The 26,941-nt window shown below is 27.3% G+C and overlaps 2 protein-coding genes across 4 annotated transcripts in view; one reads left to right on the top strand and one right to left on the bottom strand.

Moving 5' to 3' along the window:
• The window catches only part of LOC109596638 (monocarboxylate transporter 12), a 108,828-nt gene that overhangs the window by 73,799 nt on the left and 8,088 nt on the right, over positions 1-26,941 (bottom strand). For 2 of the 3 annotated variants that reach the window (XM_049964362.1, XM_020012212.2), the window contains exon 1: positions 8,161-8,323. The exons of the other annotated variant lie outside the window; for it this stretch is intronic. The gene's annotated coding sequence lies outside the window, so the exon portion shown is untranslated. Of the gene's footprint in view, positions 1-8,160; positions 8,324-26,941 lie in introns of those variants that run through there. 3 annotated transcript variants of the gene reach the window in all.
• On the top strand, positions 22,146-24,160 carry LOC109596610 (heat shock 70 kDa protein II-like). Its single transcript, XM_049964648.1, has 3 exons — positions 22,146-22,151; positions 22,214-22,409; positions 22,479-24,160. The coding sequence occupies exons 1-3, from the start codon at positions 22,146-22,148 to the stop codon at positions 24,158-24,160; spliced, it is 1,884 nt and encodes a 627-aa protein (XP_049820605.1).

Raw genomic sequence — 26,941 nt, forward strand, 5'->3', positions numbered from 1 at the left:
CATGTTAATTAAAATGAGTATCCACGTTAGTTTTTTATTTTACGGCAACAAAAAGCTGGTTTGACCAACTCCCTATTAATATAAATTAGTACTTACTTATTTACGTTAATATTACATTATTAAATAAATTTTACATAACTAATTATTATCATATACAAAGTATTGTAATTTGATTTACATAAATAAATTAATAAAGTAATCAATTTGAGAAGGTACAGAAATTGCTTAATATTAAATCATTTTTAGAGATATTTATATAATATTTCTGTTGCAAATTCCTAATATATTTTTTAAAAAATATGCATTTGCATATTTTTGAATTATTTTAAAAATTTAATTTAAAGCACTTTTAAATTTATAAAAATAAATTAATTTTTGAAAAAATACTATAAAATGAAAAATATACTTTATTTGAAATTCCACTAAAAATTATGAAAAATGATTTTTTTATGTATTTATTCTTTAATAAATATACAACTGAACTATATTTTAAAAATTTAAGTTAAAGCAGTTTTAAATTTTTGAATAAAAATAAATTCTATACATTGTAAAACATATTTACATGAAATTGTACTAAAATATTCTGTAAAGTGTTTTTTTATGTATTTATTTGTTAATAAATGTACTATCGCGTTCATAAGTGGTCTGCCACTTTCCTGACGTCAGGCCGTAAACGGTCACATTCTGTATTACCGTGCACTACCGTCTCGGCAGTGCCGACTCCCCACCACATCGTAAGATGCGATTCCTAAATGTGTTGTCAATTGAATGCGAACCTTTGTACAGCGAACATGAATTTAAACGAGGAAAAACGCCTTAAAATCGTCTTTTTAAATCAACAAGGAAAGAATATTTCTGAAATAGCTAGAGAGCTAAATATTTCGGTAAGAACTAAAATTGGGAGAATATGTTTATGTCCCCAGTGTTGTATATCTTTGTTGAAAGTTTGGGTGCGTTTTTTTTTTGTTTTTCGGTTTGGTACAACAATTTTATTTTTATTATTTATTTTTTAAGGAACTGTATATGTAGCGGAGGAAGAGAGCCTCTACATATAGTTCAGGGATAAACTGCATGATATTTTTAAAAAGATCTCGAGTTTAGTGAATTTTATATGTAGCGAAGGAAGAGAATCTCTATATATAATTTAATGTTTTAGGTTTTTCATTATAATATAACATTTGTTATCAAGTATTTTAATTTTAAAAATTTATATTGCAAATGAATGTTCCATACAATAAAATAAATACAATTTTGTGATTATAAAATGAATTGTGAACTGGGAAACATTATGGCCGTTCTGCAAACCGACTTTCTGGGGTCTGAGATAGTTTAGATTTAGGAACGAGTGCTCGTTTTAGTTTAACTACGTATTGGTTTTCGAATCGAAACGCGACATGAATTTTGTGAATTATATATCATATATTAATTTCAAATTATGTATCAACAACAATGTTGTAGATTCGTAGTTAGTTTCTCATATTCAATTTTAATAATGCGATATAAAAAAGACAAGAAGAAACACTTGTTTACTTCGCGTCTAATATATACAGCAGTAACGTTCCGAATACAAAATGCACATATACACATAAATATTATAATTATAATAAAAATTAAGTAGTATATAATTTAGTAATTCCATTTATTTATTTTTTTTTTTTTCAAATATCTATATATTTGTATAATATTACGTACAGAATCTCAAACAATTTAAATAAACGTTTTCTTGAAGAACACTCTGATGAGCCACTGGTAGATAAATTTGGCCACCGAGATCCCCTCAACTCCTTTGGACTACATTTTGTTTGGACATTTAAAGAATACCATTTATAGAAACAGATTACAAATCATGGATCATGGATAAGATACAATAACAAATAATGTTCAAATAAACGAAAAACAAGAGTGAGGATCTTTTTGAACAAACCAAAGTGTCATTTTTGAATTCATGTATCCAAATTCTGTTAATGTATGTTATATTATTAATAACTATTGTTATTTTATTCTTTTAATTTTAATCTACATAAAAAAATTAAGAACAAAATTGTCCATAAAATAAAGTTTTTAAAAAATAACTGTGTGTATTATTTCATAACATTTGAAATGTTTTAATATGCACTATTTTATATATCGTAAATACTTGGTTTTGTTATGAAAATAGTTAATTTTTATTTCTTGTATGTAATCTTTTAAATATTTTTAAAATATATCACATTAGCTCAAATACTATTTTAAATCATTTTTAAAAATATTTATTTAGTAAAAAATCAAAATAATATTAATTAAGATTAATTTAATATTTGTTATTTAAATAATCGTTTAAAATATTGTAGTTATCATTACAATTTCAACAAAACACAACAAATATTTTCTGAATAACTAATGTTTACAAAATTAGTTCATAATTTGCCGTGATCCAATCCTTACAACCCTGTTTATAGTGTAGCATGTTGTTTTGTAAAATCGATACCCCTTTTACCATGTCAAAACTTATTCAGATTCAGTTTTTAATTTTTACGCGGACCGAAATAATAGACTGTAACAGAATGTGACGGTCGAGGTCAAGCGCTTCGGAAAGTGGCAGACCACTTATGAACGCGATAGTACAACTCAATTATATTTTGAATTAATTAAAAAGAATAATTTAAAGCATTTTTAAATTTCCGAAAATAAATTATTTTTTGAATAAAAGTGCTTAAATACTATAAATTTTAAATATATTTTAATTGAAATTGTACTAAAATATTGTAGAAAATCATTTTTTTATCTATTTATTCTTAAACAAATATACAAAGTACATATGTGAATTTTTATAATTTACAGAAATTTAATATAAAGTTCTTTTAAATATATAAAAATTAATAAAAATACTTAAAATAAATACTATAAATTGTAAAACTTTTTATTTGAAATTGTACGACAAAAAATGATTTTTTATGTATTTATTTTTGAATAAATATGTAACTGAACTATACTTTTGTTTTAAAAATTTAATTTAAAACATTTTGAAATTAATAAAAATAAACTATTTTAATAGAAATATTTTATCTAAAATATAACACACTTGTTTTTTTTTAAATACACCTTTAATAAAAATTTGCAATTAATTTTGAGAGTAATTTACAGTCAACTAAAAGTTGGTTGGACTAATTCCCTCTTGATATAAATTAGTACTTACATATTTACTTTAAATTATATCATTAAAAATAAATTATATAACGTGAAATTTTAATTTTATTTTATTTTCATTATGAAATAAATAAATTAATGAATTTGAGATGGTACAGCAGTTGCTTAATATAAAAACATTTTTTACAACAGAAATATTATATAAATAACTTATGACTCCTGACTTAGACCTTTTTGAAAATGACTCGTGGCAGCTCCGATAGTAGTCTCGGCTTTTTAGGAATTTAGTAATCCTGACAAATGGCCTCACGTAGTTCTTGGACAAAATAAATGTATTTCTATTTATGTTATATATTAGGTGAAAGATAAACTTGTTATATAGCAGATGTCAAAGTTTGCACATTATTTACACAAGGTATAATTTATAAAGTGATAATCATCACGTAACATTATATCAACTATATAAGGAAGAAAAATTTAATTACAATTTTTGAATATGGCTCAAATGTCATCATAAAATAAGTAAAAAAATAATTGCAGCACGTTGTTTATGAGCTAAAAGGTACACTGGACCATAAAGATAACACTGAACTGTTACTATATCAACATAATAATCATAAATTTCATTTAGCAGATATCGCATGAAATGAAAATATTACAAGCTGGTTTTGATGTAAAACAAAAGTACAAAATTAGCATAAATTCAGTAGACTTAAAACATTCATCGCCGTTTAACAAGTAAATAGAGTTGTTATCTTGGAAATTATGCACATGCAGTGAACAATAAATGCTTGATGTGTGAACCTACAAATGTGTCTGAATAATTCGGATTCTCTGAATGCGTCTCTATTATTCTGTATATTATTTTTGGCTATTACGGATGTACTGTTTACAGAAATAAACCTGTAGATACGGAAAAATGTGGTTTTTGTAGTTGTTTAGAAAATAAATGCATAGAAATTTAATTGTGAGATGCGTCTGATCTACTTAAGAATACAAGCAGTATAAAACTTAAAATTTTCTTTCGGATTAATCCATCCAGACAACAAAAGTCATGGTTAAGAAGAATTGTGCAGTTTTATTAGTTCCCGAACCTGACTAATTATTCCTCACTTCAGTAATTCTTTTCGCCCGCACATATTTCAGTATTCGAAGTGGTTTTCATATTCATTAGAATATTTCAGAGGTTAAATGTGCTGAAATTAACAGATATGCGCTCAAGTAATTAAATTAGAATTACAAATTAGGTTATCAGATAAATTTATTTTTAGAATTTAAAAATGTTCACTTACATTAAATGGGACTTTCAGAAATACATAATTTATCTAAATTACGTTTGCTGGTTTCAATAATAATTTATAATGGGGCGTGTTAATGTAAGCAATTCGCGTGCAGAAACTTTATGATTTGCCATTCTCAAAAAGGGAAAACACAATATGATTTGTAATAATCATTAGCAATTATTAGAATTATTGACTTACATAAACGGTTTGGTTTTTGCAAATATTTATAATTTGTCGGCACCAAATTAACTTAATGGGTTCGGTTTTAGAGTTGCGAGATTAATGAATTTAATTAGAGGTTTTGTTCAATTGGCCACACCAAAGTATATAGTCTTAAACAATATTCATGTAACGTGCGCCAGTTATGTTTACCACATACTGTTTCGAATTATAATCTGATTCATTCAAAACATTAATGGTGCGTACGTATAAGGAGAGATATTTTTATCTAGTTTAATAAGTAAGGTGTAGATAAGTAATCAGCATAATGTCAAATTTAAATTAAAGGATCAATCAAATTTGATTTAATTATAATAGGTTTCGTTTAAAAATTTAACATACATCTAGTACGTTTAAATAATTAATTGATTTTTTTTTTACCTGTGGTGGTTCCAATTGGAAAATTTATGACATTTTTCTACAAAACAGAAAAATATGATTTTGCGAAGACGTCTGATATATCTAAAATTTATGGGGAGGGTCGTCCCGTCGTAAATTTAACACAATTCTTATTAGTTTAAGAGGGAGACTAAAAAGTTCTTTCATAAAATGTCGTTTTATATGCTGAAATCGCGAACTTACCTTTATGGGTAAGTATCAAGCAAAGCCATATATGTTTTTATATTAACGTGCGCATTAAAAACTTCTGAATGGCATTAAAAATTTTATTATCGATTATTCATACCGTTTATGGGTACAAGATGTTTAATTAATATTATTAAATTTATTTTATAACCCTAATTAAAAATGTTTTCAATGGTAAATTGATATTAGCTTGAAGTGCCGACATAAAACTGTTACAAATATTCACCTTAAATATGGTGCGATGGTTATGCATAAGCGCCGAAAAAGAAACAAAATAAAGTGTCGGGCACTTAACGAATATATCACGGAGATGCCAAGGAAAAGAGCTTTATGGTGTCGACGTAAAAGAGAAAGAGATTATAAACGGTGTTTCGTTTAAGATGTATTTGGATTGTAATTTGGGTTTTTTTATTTACTCAATACGTATCCAAAAATGATGAATTATTGAAACACTCTTTTTAAAGATTTTTTGAAGTTCATAATATAATTTTTTTATTCACTTAATTTTTTAATAAATATGTAACAAAATTATATTTTTATGATATAAAAAAAAAATAAATAATTTAAATTTAGAATATACAAACACAACAAAAATTATACTAAATTAATTTAAGGAAAATAAATTTTATTCATTTAATAAATATTCAATATAACTCTTTAACCATTTGAAATATATAAAAATAAACAAAATTTGTTTAAAAAAATTGTAAAAAATATATTTAAATTACTTTTTCACTTTTATAAAAATATTAAAAAAAAGTAAAGCATATTTTAACTGAAATTATTAGAAAATATTGTGTAAAAAGAATTTTTATTTACTTGTTTTTAAAAAATATACATCAGGACTATAACTTTTATATATACATCAGAACTGAGACTTTTCAAATAAATAATAATAAAAGAATTTTAAACTTCTTCTCATAGTTTTTCTATAAAATAAACTCTTCTCCTGTAACTTACACAACTTAAGCTCCAAATAGAAAATATTTTGAGGCTTTTCAAATAAATAATATAAAAAATGAAATAAGAGTTATCCTCAAAATTCTGGATAAAATAATTAAGAGTTTTTAACTCTTCTCAGTTTTTCTATAAAACAAATTCTTCTCCTGTAATTTACGAAAATTAAGCTTCAATTAGAAAATATATTCGAAATTTTCAAATAAATAATTATAAGAAATGAAATAAGAGTTCTCCTCAGAATTTTGAATAAAAAAATGAAGAATTTTAAAGTTCTTCTCATAGTTTTTCTATAGAACAAACTCTTTTCCTGTAATTTACGAAAATTAAGCTCCAATTAGAAAATATCTTGAAAATTTTCAAATAAATATTTTAAAAATTTAATTTAAAATACTTTAAATTATAAAAATAAATATTTTTTTTTTATATTTAAAAAAAAATGTAAAACATATTTTAACTGAAATTAAATTAAAATGTTATGTAAAAAGAATTTTTTTTATATTATATTTTTGTTGTATTCTAAAAATTTAATTTAAAACATTTTTAAATTTATAAAAATAAACTAATTTTTTAAAAAATATATTTTACAAATTATACTAAAATAACGAGTAAAAAGAATATTTTATTACTTTATTTTTTATTAAATATGCAACAGAACATTTACACAAATGTTTAAAAAAATATTGTAAAAGATTTTAACTGAAATTATACTAACATATTGTATACAAATTTTTTCACACATTTTTAAGAAATATACATCAGAACTATATTTTAGTTATATTTTAAAAATTTAATTTTTTTTAAACAATTATAAAACAAATTTTAACTGAAATTATTCTAAAATATTGTGTAAAAAATATTTTATATTCATTTATAATAAATATTCAATAGAACTATATTTTTGAACCATATTAAAAATTTAATTTAAGACGCTTTGAAATTTATAAAAAATAAAGTAATATTTTATAAAAATATTTTAAAAATTATAAATTTATTTTGACTGAAATTATACTATAAAGTTGTTTAGTTTCAAATAAATAAGCAACAAAACTATACTTTTGAATTATTTTAAAAATTTAAATGCACTTTACAATTTAAAAGTAAATTTTTTAATAAAAATATTTATAGAATTGTAAAATATATTTTAATTGAAATTATATTAAGATATTGTGTAAAGATAATTTTGGTTATTAAATTTTGAAATGTATATGAAACAAACTATTTTTTTATAAAAATATTTAAGAAAGTTAAAAAACTTTTTATTTATTTATTTTTATTAAAAGTACGACAATTTAAAACACTTTGAAATTTACAAACATATTTTTTTACAAAAATATTTGAAAAATGTAAAGTATATTTATATGAACTTTAAAACAGTTATAAATATTATAAAGTAAATTTCATTAAAATATTTAAAAAATTGTAATGTCCAACGAACCTATTCTAAAATATTATATTATTATATAATTATAAATAATTATATTCAATATAATTAATTTAATAATAATTTAATAATTATATTTAAAAGTTTAGTTTATAAAAAGTGTTTGAAATTTATAAAATTAAACTAATTTTTATAAAAATTTTAAAAAAATGTAAATTATATTTTAATTAATTTTTACGTAATGTATAAAGAGTATTTTTATAATTTATTTTAAAGTACTTTAAAATTTATAAAAATAAACATTTCTTAGGAAAATATTATAACATATGATATATCTATTTTTTTGTAATATTATAATATAATATAAATAATGAGAAAATTTTATACTAAAAATAGAATCACAAACAAAATCATTGATTTAAGGCACTTGTCACCAAAAGATCAAATTTCCACGTTTACAGCCCATTAAATTGGCTCTCATTCATGTCCTGTGTTATCTCTCAGATTGCAAATAAACATGTTCCGCAAAAGGTGTAAATTACGAATAAAAACTCCCAGTAACAAAAAACCTAGCCTAAAATCTATCAAAAATAAAACTACCAAGACCTTAAACACGTGTCAATCCTCCTGAGCACACGCGTCGAACACACACAAAAATAAATGGAAAACGACAAAAAATAACGGAAAGGATCCGGAAGCACTACGACGATAAGGGAGTTGGAAAAGCTGGAGTTCGCGAAAACCGCGTGGCGGTTCGTCCGGGACGAAGGTTGGCGCGGGTCCACTGCGAAACGGTGACGGGACTACTAAGCGCGCGGTACGTCACCGAAGAAACAGGACCTCTCTAGAGCCAGAAGCGCTCTTCCGAGGCGCTCGGCCACGCAAGCGTTATCAATTTTACCTTGCCGAAAATTAAGTGCTCCACTACTCCATTATACTAATTGATTGTCGCCCTTTCGACGTTCGAACGTTATTTCAATGTTGACGTGGGCGATAGATATTTCAATAAATAATACTTGAGAGGAAAAATTAATATTAAAAATGGTGAATATTTGAACAAGATTGATTAAAATTATTTTTCACAATGAGCAACGACTTAATATACTAATAAGTATATTAAGCGTAATAACGCACGTCACATATTTTAAAATTCTACAATATCTATATATATTATTATACAAATAATATTTGGCCTTATAACGATTGATGATGAATATAGTTTTAAAATTTATCTGTTTACTCAAATTCAAACTTAGGTCGTCCAAAATCCATTCTCAAATGTATTTTTCAAGTATTTTGAAAAATGTTTCAACAAACCATTTTAAAATTATTAAAAATAATTGCATTAAAATAAACTAAAAAATTATATTTCAAACAATTTAATGCTCTATTTTAAACTTTTTATGTCTAATTAATATGATTTGAACTGTTATTAAGTTTGTTGTAAGTAAGTTTATCTGTTTACTCAAATTTTAACTCAAGTGATCTAAAAACAATTTTCAAAGGGATTTTTAAATTTTGTTCAAACTATTTAAGCAATTCTCTCTTTAAAATTTTAAAGATACATCAAGAAATCGTATTTTAGAATTGTTCAAAAATAAGCTAAAAAAGTTGCCCCAATATAAACTAAAAAATTATATTTAAAACAATTTAAAATCTATTTTAAAGTATTCATGTGAAATTAGAAATATTTGGGCCATAAATAAATTTAATTTTTAAATTAGATTCACTGTAATATTGCGTGTAGTAGTTCTAATGAGGATGATAAAATACGAGAAATCAATTTTTAAATTTATCTGTTGACTCAAATTCTAAATCAGGTGGTCCAAAAACAATTTCCAAATGGATTTTTGAAGTTTGTCCAGACATTTTAAGCAATTCTCTCCTTAAAATTTCAAAAATATTTCAACAAATTATATTTTAAAATTGTTCAAAATATCACTTGCATAAAAATAAATTAAAAAATTATATTTCAAACATTTTAAAGCTCTATTTTAAAAATGTTTGGACTGTTATTAAATTTAATTTTAAAAGAAATTTACTCTAATACAGCATGTAATACAGCTCATATGAATGAAAATAGAAAATATATTTTTTAAATTTATCTGTTTACACAAATTTTAAGTCGATGGTCCAAAAACAATTTTTAAATCGATTTTTAAAACTTCAAACAATTTTTTCTTTAAAATTTGAAAAATATTTCAACAAATCATATTTAAAATTGTTCAAAGTAGTGTAGTATTTTAGAGTTTTCATATCAAACTAAAAAGTTTTGGGCTATCATTAAACCTAATTTTTAAATCAGATTTACTTTAACATTGCATATACTAGTACTAATAAGGATAATAAATTACGAAATATCAATTTTTAACTTGCTCCAAAAACAATTTCCAAATCGATTTTTGAAGGTCGTCTCGTCTTTTTAAATAAATATTTCTTTTAAACTTGAAAAATATTTACACTTTTAATCTGATTTTAAAATTATTCAAAATACCAGTTGTTAAAAAATAAAACTGAGAAGTTACATTGATCTAATATCAAGCAAAGAGATTCAAACAAATTAAAACTCCGTTCAAAGTTTTCATTTTAAATTATAAACATTTGGTTAATTATTAAATTTTTTTAAAATTAGATTTACTTTATTATAAACACTGTATAATATGGATAATAGAAGTAAAATATAATATTTTAAATTAATATATATTTATTTAATATATATTTATTTAAGTGTTCCTAAATCAATTTCCAAAAACTTTCAAACTTGGCTCGCCTTTTCCAGCAATTATTTCTTTTAAATTTGAAAAATATTAAAATTAAAATCAAACTTTAAAATTTAAATAGTTAAAAAATCTAGTTTCATTAAAATAAATTCGTATTTTTGTATAAAAATTATGAAAATTTTCTGCCTTCTTTTTAATAATTTAAAACCTGAAATATTTGTTGCATACATGTTTAGCACTACTTATAACTATAATAATAAACTTATTATAGAAAATTTAATATATAACATCAGATCAATAAAGAATTATTAATTGCTCAAGAATAGGACAACTCCAAAAAATGGCTTTGAATCATTTATAAGAGCATATGCGATATGTATTTCAGTAATATATGTTTTATTTATTTATATAATAATTCAGATAATAGTAATAATTAGATTCAGACCATATTATTAAATATAAATTATAATACATACAATATATTTTAAAATGCTTCTCCAGGCAGACTGCCAACAAAAACGCTAGCCTGTTAAAAATTACCATCGAAAAATGATATTTATGACTAACAGATATACTGCTTATTTACCCAAAACTCGATAAAGGAGAATGAAAACATATTGAAAGATCACGACAGCAAAAATATTGAATCCTAAATAATTCACTCATTGTCATTTGTTTTGCATTAAAAATGGATTAAATTATTTTTAAACGCTGTTTTATTTTAATTAAACCGTAGCGAATTTAAAAAACAATATGCCCTCATCGAGAAAAGTACAGGTTCTGCTGACGATATCAGCTTATTTCCTTTTCCCAAAATAAAGTATCTCACTAGTCCATTAAACTAATTAATTGTTTCACTGAAAACATGCTTACATCCAAAAACGTCATGTTCCCGATTTCCAATTAACCACCTAAGAGATATTTAGTGTTTTTGCAAAAAAATTTAATTCCTAAATAAATTAAATTAACACCTTTATGTCCATATATAACGTAACTTATATAAAAATATAAATTAAACAAAATTTCATGTTCCCGATTCTCAATTAATCACCTAAAAGATATGTAGTATTTTTGCAAAAAAAATCTCAATAAATTAAATTAGCACCTTTATGTTCACAAATGATATCATAACATACATATTTTCTATTAAAACATAAATTTAACAAAATCATGAACTTGATCCTTCGCTTATGGTGATGGTCATGTTTTCTGAACTTGACACGCAACCATTTACAATTTTGCATTGTGATGCAATAAAGTACGTCTTATGTGCATTAAATTAAACTGGGTATTTTGTTACCTGCATTGTACATTTGTACAATAAATAACTCCGGAAGTTGAATAAATATTTCAAAGTGTTGGATTTACGGGAACTTGATTCTCGCAATGTACAATTATAATAATATGGGAGAACTGTGGTGCACTGCATCCATAAATATGTTACTTATCTTTTGTACTTTGGAACTAACCTGAAACAAAATGAAAGCGTTAGAAATTTGATACATTAGCTGAATAACAGTATTAAAAAGTAAGTTTTGCGGAATATTATCCAGTGCTAGTGTAGCGCACAATAAATTCTAATTAACACCGGGATTGGTTACAGCTGTCTGGATTTCTATTACCACTCTAGGATTGGCCAGTTCGTGGTTTCTTGCAGGTTGATACTCGGACATAATTATTTATCGAATTATCGCCGCATTGATTTATGTACGTATTTAAATGACCTTTTCATTTATTCCATCGCGAATTAGAAACACGAATTACTATAAATCTTCATAGCAAGTCTCTTTAGACGTGTAAATATAATTTACATATGTTATTACTTATGCGTAAACATACAAACCTATATATTTTATGTCAATGAGAAGTAATTAGAAGTCTGCCACTTGGTTTTTAATGGCGTATAAATTATCTAGCTAATAACTGCAAATAAATTGCAATTATTTATAATTGCAATTGGCTTTTTATCATGCTTTGGAGCCTTTTTAATTTGAATAAAATTTCTGAGTTATATCTTCTTTGATTACATATTTATTTATGGGGTGTATTACTTGATTTGAACATGTCTAGAATATGTAATTGTGAATTTGTGTATTCTTCGTGCATTCTACTAATTCTTACATAAAATTATATCATTTGTACAAAAACTAAGCTATTTTAAGAAGTGAGCGCTAAAACTGCATACTAAGAAATTAATATAATGATTCGTCTCATTATCTTTGGTATACGGGGTGTCCCAAATTGATTGATGCTGGATGTTAGAAGTATTTCAGGTAGAGAAATGTGACGAACGATAAAAACTTTGTATAGGCACTACAGAAATTTAATATTGCGGTTTAAAAATGTATGGAAATTATTTTACATGGATAACTGTCTTAAGCCTAATAAACATGATATTTGACACAACTGTTATTAATCATCACTTTTTTCACTGAAAATTAGTAATTTCCTATATTATAAGTGAATAAGTGAATAACTGTATATATACACAGTCAAAGTGTCTCATTTAACTAATCTAAAGAATCTAAAGAATCTAAAGAATCTAAAGAATCTAAAGAATCTAAAGAATCTAAAGAATCTAAAGAATCTAAAGAATCTAAAGAATCTAAAGAATCTAAAGAATCTAAAGAATCTAAAGAATCTAAAGAATCTAAAGAATCTAAAGAATCTAAAGAATCTAAAGAATCTAAAGAATCTAAAGAATCTAAAGAATCTAAAGAATCTAAAGAATCTAAAGAATCTAAAGAATCTAAAGAATCTAAAGAATCTAAAGAATCTAAAGAATCTAAAGAATCTAAAGAATCTAAAGAATCTAAAGAATCTAAAGAATCTAAAGAATCTAAAGAATCTAAAGAATCTAAAGAATCTAAAGAATCTAAAGAATCTAAAGAATCTAAAGAATCTAAAGAATCTAAAGAATCTAAAGAATCTAAAGAATCTAAAGAATCTAAAGAATCTAAAGAATCTAAAGAATCTAAAGAATCTAAAGAATCTAAAGAATCTAAAGAATCTAAAGAATCTAAAGAATCTAAAGAATCTAAAGAATCTAAAGAATCTAAAGAATCTAAAGAATCTAAAGAATCTAAAGAATCTAAAGAATCTAAAGAATCTAAAGAATCTAAAGAATCTAAAGAATCTAAAGAATCTAAAGAATCTAAAGAATCTAAAGAATCTAAAGAATCTAAAGAATCTAAAGAATCTAAAGAATCTAAAGAATCTAAAGAATCTAAAGAATCTAAAGAATCTAAAGAATATAAAGAATCTAAAGAATCTAAAGAATCTAAAGAAACTAAAGAATCTAAAGAATATATATATATATAACATAACTAAATATAAAAAACACACTTTAAACGGTGCAAATTAGTATATCTTGTGTTATTGACCCAATACTCATCATTTTAAAAAAATACTTATAATAATATGGAAAGGCACCATTTAAGTGATAAACAAAAATTAATAGTAATTGGAATGATAGAGGGTGGATCATCACAACGTGAAGTGGCTCATCAAATAGACACATCTGTGTTATAAGCAGATTGTGAAGACGCTGCAATGAGTATAATAAGACATCCAGACCCTAGTAGGATAACTATCCCCGTACATGATGGGGGGCTTTTGCAAGCTCGGAGATACCCGGAAATAACAGCCGAGCTAAGACAAGAGCGTCTTAGGGCCCTCGATGTGAAATGTGTCAGCATGGCTACAACATGATCGTGAAGTGGTGAATTTTGGAAGAGGTTCATTGATGTTTTGGCGGAAGAACCGAATTCTTTTTAATGGAAACCACTTTCAATGCAGTTCTATATTGTAACAGCAGGATAACGCTTGGCCACATACTGCGAGGATCGTTCAAGCAGCATTCGAAGATAATGACAAAAGCGCTTTACCTTGACCAGCAAATTCCTCAGACATTAATCCAATAGAAAAAGTATGGGATGCTATGAAAAGAAGACTTATGAATCGCCAAAACTCCTATAGAGACCAGCAGCAGCTAATTTTTGGTGGTAGAGGAGGTATGGCGAAATCTGAACCAATCGAGGAGGCAAATGAGCCTTTTATTGTTCGTAAGTAATGCGAGCAGGCGTATGATATATGATATGATAATTCTGAGTATGAGAAGCTGATAAACGTAGTGGACCAGAACTTTAAAAAGCCTTAATACACGAAAAATTATGATGACTCTATGGTGGACATTAAATGTTCTTAAATTTACTCAAAAACAAGTTCCTTAAGTCAATAGAAAAGACATTTTGCTTCTTCACTACAAATAAAAACTACATGTCTCATTATAGGCTCAAAGTAAGCTTTAAAGCTTTAAAATATTAAAGAAGTTTTACCTCATCCATCATATAGTCTAGACACTTCTCCATGTCTCCACTTATTTATGTTTATTATAGTAGAATTTTGAAAGTGAAAACTTCTTTAGCCGCGTTAGACACTTTTTGATAGGGGAAAATCTTATGGGTTCGCGTCACCGACATGCTCGTCCTTCTTTTGTTAATAAATTCAGACAAAAGAAAAAAGTTGTTGATTTGGCTGGCAACCTGGGTTATTAGACAAACAAACTATGTGTCAGCCGACGTTTCAAAAGGTACCCTAGACCTTAAGAATAAAATCCCGGAACTGGAGGATGAGTTACAGCTGTACATTTGAGAACATTTTGAAACTAAAAAATTTTACTAATGCAGTGGTTTCGTTAAAGACCTCCTGCTAAGCCGGAAATGAGTTTGATGATAATATATAAAACTGTTCTGAAAGTGGAGAGTTCATAGAGAAGAATGCCGTCTGAAAGAAATCTCTATGTACAAATATTCAAAATTTTCGGGATCATCTTTATTTCTGATGTACTTTCAAGGAAAAAATCAGTGCCCAATTCTCTTACCATCTGTTACTAACGGGCTCAGTTTTGTCGAAAAGTAATGGATCTGATATATGGTATATGTATATATACCAAATACCATGGGGGGTAAATTTAGAAGGTAAATTTCCCAAATAATCCTTCATGATCAGTATTGAAATCAAGTGACCGGTTGTATATATTTTGATTCCAATTACAATCGAAGGAGGGATGTTTATTCAGCAAAAGTAAAACATACTTGTTTTTTATACCGTGAAAAAAAGTGTTTAAACTGAAAATTAGCCTTTCCTAACAAATAATGATAGATTTAATGTATTTTTAGAAGTGAAAACTTCTTTAGCCGTGTTGGGCACTTTTTGGTAAGGAAATATTAGGCGTTCGTGTCATTGACATGCTTATAACTGGCGCATGCGCAGTGTGCTGTGCGCCTTAAACACTAAGTGGATGGGTGAAATCTTGTGCGTTCGCGTCACCGACATGCTTATATCAGTATATCTGTAGCTATGCAGTTGACGTATAGTGATGTGTATATCTCATAAGTGATATTGAATAGATTTAGTGAAAAATTTATTTAAATATGTCCAATGATCGAAAACGACATTCGAAGTCGCTTTTACGCGATATATAGATAAATTTGAATCAAACATTTTCATTTCTTACCTTAGTTACCATAAGCCTATTGTATTTGTTTTAGAACAAAATGATATAATTGAAAGTACAAAAAGTCTAAGTATTGTTTAAATTAATGATGACAATGATGCAAACAATTAAAATAATGTTAAAAATCAAGTACATTGGAATTTAAGTAAATACAAATACTATCCATAAATAATATGATTGTATATTAATTGTTATTTTAATTGAATTGTATTTATATTTTGTTATGATCTTGTACAGCCCGTAATATATTTAAATAATAAAAAAACATATAAACATGCTTAAAATTGTTGCTCGCAGTGTCAATAAATGTGAAAATCATATTGATTTTGATAAATTTAATTCAAACATTATGACATTTCAAATTTTAATACAGTCTCTATAACTGCCAACTTTAATTTTTTTTACCAAATAAACTAATGCTAGGTAGAAAGTTGAAGGTGTAGTTGGTCTTTTTGTTAGTACTAAGAACCAAGGTTGATTACTTTGTTGAATACTACTTATTTTAATGAAATTTATGTTAGGTTAAAAAAAAAACTTCTCTAGAGCTTTAGTGTCTACCTACACTTAAGTCAGTTTTTCTCTTTCTGGTCTTAAAATATTCATGAGAGCCCAAATCAACAAATTTGGGATATCCTGTACATATAAATTTATGAGATTCAAAATTAACTTTGCAGTGATATAGAAAAATCATTTAGATTAACCTTATGCATACGATATGCTGAAAAATATTTTGGATACCGTTAAAATTGTTGACGCTAAGTGAATAAAAGCTTAAAAATCCGAAAAATATTTAGCATGTACTTTACGATAACTGGAAAATGGATAATTTGAATACTTGTTTTATCGCATTTTTATTTACCGGTTTCTATTAAGGCAAAATTTATATTTACACGGAACAGACGACAACTACAATAAAAAAGGGAATGCACTTTGCAGTTGCTGTTCAAAATGAAATTTGTGCTTTTAAAACATTTTTATTTGCACACAACAGCTACATCTCGAGCATTCCCAATAAACTGTCTCAAAACGGGGCCTTGCCATCGTTGTTCCAGTCTCAATGCGAGAAATTACGCACAAGCTCAAAACAGACAGATATTCTTATTTGTTCGCTATTGTTTGCACTGAAATATAGCTCCGAGATTTATAAATATTTATATTTTTTTTTAATCCGTGTTGTATCATTTAAATAAACATTTGTTACATGCAGTTTTCCTTCCCGATTCTGAAGTTATGTTCCGAAATGAATTATCTGGCCAAAGGCGACGGTTTATATTCAATTAAAATTGAGGAGGGTGTTTTTGTGATGCAAATATTACTTCGTATCTTCAATTAATATTGATTAAAATATTACAGCGTTCGTGTATCAGTTGACAGACAAAACCCATAAACAAATGGTCATTTTCGTGCGCAAAATAAAATTGCACATGTGAAGTCGACACATTCCGGTGTAGCCTGTGGTAATAACATAAAACTCACGGTTACGCAGAATAAATTTAACCCGAGCGAGATCGGGCCTGTGAACTTCACCGTGTTAACGACCGACCGCGAATTATTCCTCAAAGGTTTGATCAGGTATTCACTAATTGCTTCTAATTGATCGCGACCAATGATTTATTCCAGTCTGATTTATGGTTGTCGACTGTTTGCACGCTCTCATACCCATATTCTTCCAGAGCACCAATTTCTAGCGATATGTGTTTAACATTCTTTACGACGTTCTGGCGTGTCTCATCGTAATGGACGCACATTTTCAACTCGCTTCCACTTAGTTAGTTCTTTGGTGAAAGGTGCGTCTTTAAACGAAATTAAATGGAGATTATCAAATGGAGTCATCCTTTTCAATGTAAGTGCGGCGTAAAACTAATTCCGTCTAGACTAGACGGGTCTCTCGATTTAAGTCAGGTGTTTCTTGGGTGCAAAATGTAATAAAAGACGCTGCATAAAATTTGTCCATTTCAAATTATTTGCAGCGGAATGGATACTTTCATGTCGATTTGTCTTCGTCACGGGTAAAATAATAAGACAAATGTGTAATGCGCGTAAAATGCAACCCGAACGACGTAATTTATTAACCTGAAGGCGTATATGCAGTAGATAATTTCCAGGATGCTTTCAAGCCACTTATTCTCACCACTACAAATCATCTGCAATCATTTGAATAGGGCTTCATCAAAGAGTCGGTTAAGAGCATCCGTATGGCAATAATTGAGTCGAAGACGTTGCTACTATGCACAATTTCAGTCATAAATTTTACTGGCCAATCTAACAGGCATTTGCTGCAGCTTTAGTTACGAATCATTTACATGGAGATGTCACTTTAATTGAACTTAAGATAGGAATTCAGGGGACGTAAATAATTCCAGTTAACCTTAAATAAAAATTAGGTTTCATTTACTTTATCTTGAATTTTATTTAAAATCGTTTATTGATCACTATTGATTACTTAAACTTTAGCATCTATTATATATTCGTCTGTTGATTTATCAATTTAAGAATTAAAATACACGGTGATTTTTACAAAATGTTGAACTATTGTTTGCTTTCAATGTCTAATTTAATTAAAATTAAATATAATAATGATTTTTATCCGATTATAATGGTTTAATGGATCATTTTTTCACTAAATGCTTAAGATGCTTCTGAAAAATGGTTTACAATGTTAACAAAAGACATAAAACAACGCACTCAATTGAAAATGCAATAAAGAAACGTCTTAACAAAAGAAAATCCTTTTATAGACAGATAAAAGAATTAGTAAACGAAATCCTTAGAGAGGTGTATCTGGTAGAATAATCAGATGTAGACTGAAAGAACAAAATTTGGAAGGGTGTATATCAAACTATTCATATCAAAAAGAAATATTCGAACAAGACTAAAGTAATTAATTATAATATTCTTAAGAATTTGGGCGAAGAGTACTTTGATGTAGCAAATTCAAGTTCAATAGAATGGGATTAGATAGTAAACAATACCTTCGTCGTCTTTTAAATAGAATTTTGGACGCTAAATATACTAAAACTTTGAAACTGTGAAGGAAATGTTCTGGTTTGGGTTTCCTTTTCTTGCTACATATACCATACAGAAAACTATTAAGATCAATCATTTCATGAATAAAATTATCATGAGAGATGTAATGGAGACAACCATTTGACAATGATAATTTGGCCAGCACAAAATCCGGATCTAAATCCAGTTGGAAACTTATGATTAAAATAAAAAGCTATCAAATTTAGTGGTGGATATTAATTGAAGAATTTAACTTCAAACGACTGTTGTCGATATATCGATAAATTTATACCTCATCATTTACAGGCGATTATTTGTTTTAAATTTAATTTGAGCAGAAATTTTGATTCAGATTAGAAGAAGTGTAAAATATAATTATTTTAAGTAAAATATGAAATATTTAGGATACATTTAATTAGAGGGGTGTATTTCTTAGTTAAGAATAAATAGTAATGAGTTATTTTCCTGGCCACCACTATATGTGAAATAAACATTTATTAATATTTTATTTAATGATGAATTAATTTAATTAGAATAGAACAAAAAATATTAATTCAACTAAAATATTATTTAAATTTGTAGATTTAATTTAATGAATAAAAAATTAATTTTCATATACAAGTTATTGAGTTTTGTATATATTTTCTAAATTTGTGTATAGTGGAAAAATTTTAACGACTAAAAATTGTTTATCGAAAAATGTTCATACATGAAGAATGAATTGTGGTATATTAAATTCAGACAAAATTTGTAAATATTTTATTAAATTATAGTTTTTTCAAATAGCATCTAATTATTTTTTTAAAAATGAAATAAATAATGTTTTTCTACATCAAAAAGATAAGTTATCACATAATTCTCTTTTCATTTATTCCCGTTAATAAGAAGACAAATTTAATTATTATCAAGAAAAAGTCAAAAATATAAATGTTTGCAGTTTAGGTATATTTTTATAATACTTTCATAAATGTTGACATAAAATAAATTTTAAAAAATTTATTAAATTAATCAAATTTTTAGACTTTGTTTATAGAGTTACGACTTTTTGTCACTTTTTTCAAACTCGATTAAATAAAAGAATACAGATAGGTTATCAAAAAGATAATATTATATTTCATACAATAAACAAATGAGGAAACTTATTAGTAGAATTTATCTTAATTTACAAACTCCATAGTTTTTACTCAATATTCAATAAACTTTTACTTTTAATGCAAAAGCTTAAAAACACTCGATTTACCATAAGAACATTTTAAAATATAGATGATTTTAAGGAACGGAATGAAAAAATAAGAAAACAGATTGCACGAGATGCAGCATCTTGCTTATGCGATTACCAACCACATTTCGCAAAACTTTATATTTATTGTTATTATTAAACATTAACATATTGACCGTTTATCCATTAATTACAATAAAAATAAACGATGTGATGGTGGAGATACCATTGTTTGCCTCAAAACACTGAAGTTAACTTACCTCTTTTTCTAATTCTAATCTAATTAATCTATAGACATAATTTATTACCACAACAATGTATTCAATTTGGGGAAAGACACACATGTTACAATTTTGCCACAAGTTACGATTATTTACCTCTACGGTACTGATATGTATATAAGTTTGTTACAATGATGATGACTAAAAATAGAATTTTCTAAGATTTATTGTATATGTTTATATTTCCAATAATTCATCTTAAACTTATAACACACAAATGACAATTTTCAGATGGTTTCAGTCAGTCTCAACACAGTAGCATGGGTTCATTGGCGGTTTTCAGTCTTGAAAATTGAAGAGAAGGTAGAGTAGGCGATAGGCATTTTTTTCGTACATTAATTGCATCTCATCAAAGCATACATATTCTGGGAATCAATTTAAACGCCTCTTTAAAATACATGTGCATCATGTATCGAATTTTTGATTTATGGCCTGGTGTTTGCCGTAAATTATAACGTTTATTGGGTAATTTCAGTCAATTTAATTTTAAAGACAGTCATTACATCTTCCATTAACACAATGATATACAGAAAAGGCAAAGTGCCGCGTAAATTTCATGCAGTTTAATTTAAATAATGCAAGAATTGTGGAATTTTCAGCAAGAAGATTTAATTTAATGGTGGTATTAAGTGTTCTGCATGGGCCAGGATTCCCAAACCACCGCATAAGTGTATGAAGTAATAACCATAACCACACAATTAATATTGCATTATTTTAAACCGTCGTTTTTACATTTGAAATCTGAAAGATTTATAATTGTTCGTCACACATGTCTTGAAAAGTGCTTTCGGTTTAAAGTATTATATCGACATTGTTATCGGTACTTGTACTGCATTGAAATGATGGTAATGACATAGGTATAGGAAGATAGTTTTATAGTAAATCAGAATCGGTCATAAAACCAGTTAATTATTTTCTACCATAATTGAAAGTTACATGCTCATTGAATCTGTCTGCATTAGGCACCGTCCAAGCACAGCTTCTTGTTGTATGTACACTATTCTTAACGATAGATTAAAATATTTTTGTCCTGGACATGTGCGTATTTATTAAAAACACGATTATATATATTTTTTTTCGTTTTACTTTAAAAGACGAATAATAAAACCATACATTACTCGCAACAATGGTAATGTGTCCATTTTCTTCCTCTGCATGTTTCTTAGGATTTCTCTTTTGTCTCTTGAACTATGCTCATGGTGCAGTTGTCATTACCATTTTTGATCCGTACCAAATCAGGCGTCTATCAACCATTACATTTTAAAGTGTATTTCGAACAATGGCCTATTGGATCAAACGAATCGTTCACAACTTTGTTCACCGTCAAACGCAACAAACATTCATATTTACTCTTCAATGTTGTTTGTATATGGGCAATATAATTTAATGTAAATAATATGTACATATGACGGATAAGGAAACAATAGGATTAGGCCGATAAAGGAGACAGAAAAATTAATTCTTTTAATGCGCAAGTAGTGACTTTGTTTTGAGCGGGTTTACAAATTGTGAAGAATCAACACCCATATTTAGAATCTAATATCCAAATACGGAGGTTCTTATATTTGTTCGTTATATTAAATTCTTATGTGGTCTTATTGAGTATGAATTATTAAAATTGTCACGTAGCAAATATAAATTAGAAAATAAATATGTTTTATGTCTAGAAGATAGATGATATAAATTGCAGAAAGTATTGTGTAAAAATCACTTTGAGATAATAAATTTAAGTGTCAGTTAAAACGTGATATGATATGTATTAGATTAGATTAGATAGTTTAGATGATGATCTTATTTAATTTATTTCTCAAAGTAATTGATTAGGTTCTGCCAAATAATATTAGAAGATGCAGGTAGGACTGTACTTCTGTGCAATAATTTATATTTTTGTAATTACTGCTATTTTATATTTTAGAAACAAGCAGTGGGAATAGATTTGGGAACTGTAAACTCTTGCATGGCAATTTATAAACATGGGAAGGTTAATATAATTGAAACACGTGATGGAAAAACTACGCCGTCTGTCGTATTCTATGATCCAAAATCCAATCAGGTGCTTCTAGGAAAGTCTGCAATAGATGACGGCTTTCAAGTGGAAAATACAATTTACGGTAAGCAATTTTTAATTTATTTTAATATAATGTTTATCCTTTAAGTAACATACGAATGTTTTGTTTCAGATACAAAAAGATTCATAGGGAAGTCATATGCCGAGGATGCGGTCAAGTCAATATATCAGAAGTACCCATTTACTATTAAAGAAAATAATAACAAAGTTATCTTCGAGATTCCTCTAAAGAAAAAACCAATAAGTAAGACTCCCGAAGAGGTCAGTTCGGAAATTCTACGTTATTTTAAGGAGTGCTTGTTGTCGGACTACGACGAAGAGGAAATTGATGAGGTGCATGCGGTGATCACAGTGCCAGCATACTTTAGTACGTCTCAAAGGAAAGCTACTTCAGATGCCGCCGAACTGGCTGGAATAAAAGTGTTGAAACTTATGAGTGAGCCTACGGCCGCAGCACTCTTCTATTTTCACAACACAGACATTAAGTCTAATAGAGTGATGATATTTGATTTAGGAGGCGGTACCTTTGACATTTCGATAATTGAAAAGGACAACGAAAATATGAATGTTTTGTGTGTAGATGGTGACAGTTATTTGGGCGGAAGGGATTTTGACGAAAATTTGGTGGCTTATTTCAAAAAGTCCCTTGGTGGCACCAACTGGTCGCAAAGACTGACAAGAAGGCTAAGAGTGGCTGCAAAGAACATTAAAGAAGTATTATCAACAACAAATGAATGCACAGAAACTCTTTACCATTTCTATGAACATAATAAACATCAGACATTTTCAATCACCAGAGATGAGTTTAATGAAATCAATAAGCATCTTTTCGAAAAGACTATAGCCATTGTGAAAAATTGTCTTTGTAAAAATAAATTAACCACGGATGATTTAGATCACGTTATTTTAGTAGGAGGATCCACAAGAATACCAAAAATCCGAGAATTATTAGGTCAATTGTTCGGAGCTGAAAAACTTATTTTATACCTAAACCCAGATGAAGCTGTAGCTGCGGGTGCCTCAATTGAAGCTTACCGATTATCTAGAAGTAAAGACGAATTACTAGAAGAAGCAACAGATAAATTACAATCAATAAAAATAAAAGATGTAATCCCATTCGATTTGGGTGTCCGAATTTTCTTCGATCTGTTCGTTCCTAATATATTAATGAACACACCTCTTCCAATAAATAAAACTTGCATTCTGTACAGCTCCAGTAACGATCAACCTCAAGCAGAAATTGATATTTTTGAAGGTAAATGGAAATATGCCCACGCAAATCATTTCCTGGATAAGGTGCAGATCCAGCAGATGCCAGAAGGAGAGGTGGGCAAGACTGAAGTACATTTGAATTATTCTATAGATGAAAATGGAATTTTGACTATTAAAGCTGCGGTCAAAAATACCGACAAAGTCGAATCAAAAGAGATCCCTTTAAATTCAGAACGTCTAAATGTTAAATCTGTGACCAAATGGAACGAAGATCTGGATAGGGAATTTGAAAGAAAAGCCCTCCTCCAAAACTGCTCGTATTATTTGTGCTCCAAATACATATATTCGGATAGTGGAAATGAAGATGAGTTTCATCGGGATTGGTGCGCAGAAATATTGGACTACGTGGAAAATGCGAAAAACTCAAAAGAACTGAGCGACGAACTGCATAATTTTCTCGATGAGTTTCCAGATAGATCTTCCAAGTATATTAATTTATTGAGACGAGTTTTGGAGTCTTCGGAGACCAGTTTAGAGCTATTACGTGAAATGTGGTTTAACAGGAAAAAATATTTTACTTAAATAAAATATAATTTAATTAATTCTGTATCTTATTAACATAACTGTAACAATATCTGATTACTAGGAATGTTTCAAATTATGTTCACAATTGCTAATTTACATTAAATTCTCATATTTATTTGTATGTGAGAGATTTAAATTAACTTAACAGTTTCTTTTCGCAGTACATGTTCACGTACTTAAAAAGTGTCATTATCTAATTAAGTTAATCACATTTCTGTTTCTTGCATACATGTCGGAGATAGTTATAGTCCTTGTAAATAGCCAATACATTATGCTGCTAATTGGACAGAATAACAATAATTAACAATATAATTTTTGAGATATTTCATATATAAAACGAAGATACATGATATAAAACTATTTTAATATATACGATATTAACAAAAAAAAAGATTAAATGTGCCGCCTATTTCGATTAAGTTAAACATACATCAATTCGACGAACTTAATTTATCGTCGTAAAAAATCCCAAAAACTTTATTATTACCACATGCACGTATATGTATACAACAATGTGTACCGAGATGTCACAGCTTTATTTCAATTTTAAATTGGCCATTAAATATTTATAAAAGTAAACCTGATCTCGTTATGTCGGGTTTTGGTAGCCGATTTAAGTTTTAGAGGGCGATCCGTCTGAAGAATTCGGCGTTAAAAGAATTTTGTACATTGTGGTTAAATAAAAATTACATTACGGGTTTCTCGACTCCGTAATATTATGTATGGAAATTTTATCACGGTGTCGATCTACCAGTTGGCCATAAAACATTTCTAAAACATAACATTTTTGGGGTGGAGAACGGTCGCACAAAACATAGTATTATTATACGAGTTCAGCATTTCAACATAAATTAGATAAAAGTTGAATCTTGTGTATCTGTTAAGTAATTGTACGACTACTACACGTCCGTTCGTGTCCGGTTGTTTTAATTTTTTCACACAGGTGGTCGCAACCAATTCTCCAGGCATTTAAACCAGCATCCAAGAAACAGTTGATAAAGTAACTAGTCTATTGAATGAACATGTAATGAAGTCAAATAGGTACTTAACTGCTCGAATCGAAATAAACAATTGCATTAAGTGACACTAAATTGCCTGGTTTTTTATGATAACCATGCTATCTGCATGCTTAATTTGATTTCTTGGAATACGATCATCGTTCCTTCAAAGCGGACGAATTGAGGAAATGCCCGATGTCCGTAATAGTATTTATTTGTTACTCAACATGGATTGATTGTAATACTAAGATCTTCTTAAATATGCTGCCCAGTAAGGCACCACAGTAATTAAACATTAAACAATCAGTAATTCGACACTTTAAATTTTATATCATCAAATCACCTTGATGTAATTTAACACACATGATGAATAGAGTGAAATATTACGTATTAATTGACACTAACAAGATCACGTTGTGATTTATCATCCGTAAAGAAAATTGTCGGTGGTATACAAAAGAAACGGGGTCCGTTTAATTTTTACAGAAGATATTCGGACAACAATGGATCATTTAAAAGTATTCAGGAAGACTGTTCGTCCTTTTTTTGTCAAAAATAACAACTTGGTACTTTTCATATATCATTGTCAATGGTGGTTATAAAATGAGAACAGTGATTTTGTCAGTTCTGTAGTTTTTTACGGCCAAATTGTTTATTGTGCCACTTAACAGGAGGCAATTATTAAACAATCAGTAATTTGCAGAGACCAATGACCCAATAATATAAAAACTTTAAAGTAATTCATCTTTAAAATTCCTTCTTTCACGTATTTGGAAAACCACCAATACACTTTAATACGAACCAAATTAATTTACTAAATTATTTCAAAATGTTATATTACCTTATAATTATATTATACGAAATAAGGTAAAGAAATATATTGTAACTATATTTACCTTTTCTGAAACTTGTTACAACCGGGTAATTTATTTTACGAATCGATCAACAATACAGTAAATACTGCGGTGTAATGTTTCCAGTTACCAGTAAATGTAACAAAGGCAATAAAATATTTATTGCCCATTATACGTTGACCAGGGAATCTTCAATTAACCTGTTTTATATAAAAAAACCAACGCAAATTGTTTTATTATTGAAGTGGTCAAGTAATAAAGTATGTACCTATTAAAGTATTCGCATGGGAAACGGCAAAACTGCTTTAAGAACAAATATTTAATTAAACTTGTTACAGTTTTTTTAAATTATGTTACCTATACATTAAATAGCACAAGAAATATAAGCAGAAAGCAAATCAATTAAAGTAAAATATATTCTTTTTCCATATCATAGAATTAATTTTTAATTTTATTTATATAAAATAATATTGCACTATATTAATTATTATAACTGTTCCAGTATCTATATTCGTGATTTCGATGGTTACATATTCCTGCGATATTTTACTCTCCGCGACATCTTACGGACCAATTTAGAACTAGCAAATTTTACTCGCAGGTTTCTAGCAGAATAGGATCAGAAAGTTGGTTAATCAATAGTAAAAACGATAGTGTCAGGATACGCCATCTATTAATGTTAAGAAAAATGACATCACAAATTTAGAGCACTAGTTAAATTATGATATTCAAAATCAATTAGTATAAATTTTACTATTGTATATTTAATAATAATTATTAAATTGCAATAAAAAAAATTATTTAAAATATTATGTATAATATAAGTCCATCTATTTATGTAAATATTAAAATTATAGGATTTAGTTTTAAATTAATTTATATCATTTGAAATATACAAAACGTACAAAATTATATACACATTTTGT

The sequence above is a fragment of the Aethina tumida genome, chromosome 3 (assembly GCF_024364675.1).
Source record: "Aethina tumida isolate Nest 87 chromosome 3, icAetTumi1.1, whole genome shotgun sequence".
NCBI classification, from domain to species: Eukaryota; Metazoa; Arthropoda; class Insecta; order Coleoptera; family Nitidulidae; genus Aethina; species Aethina tumida.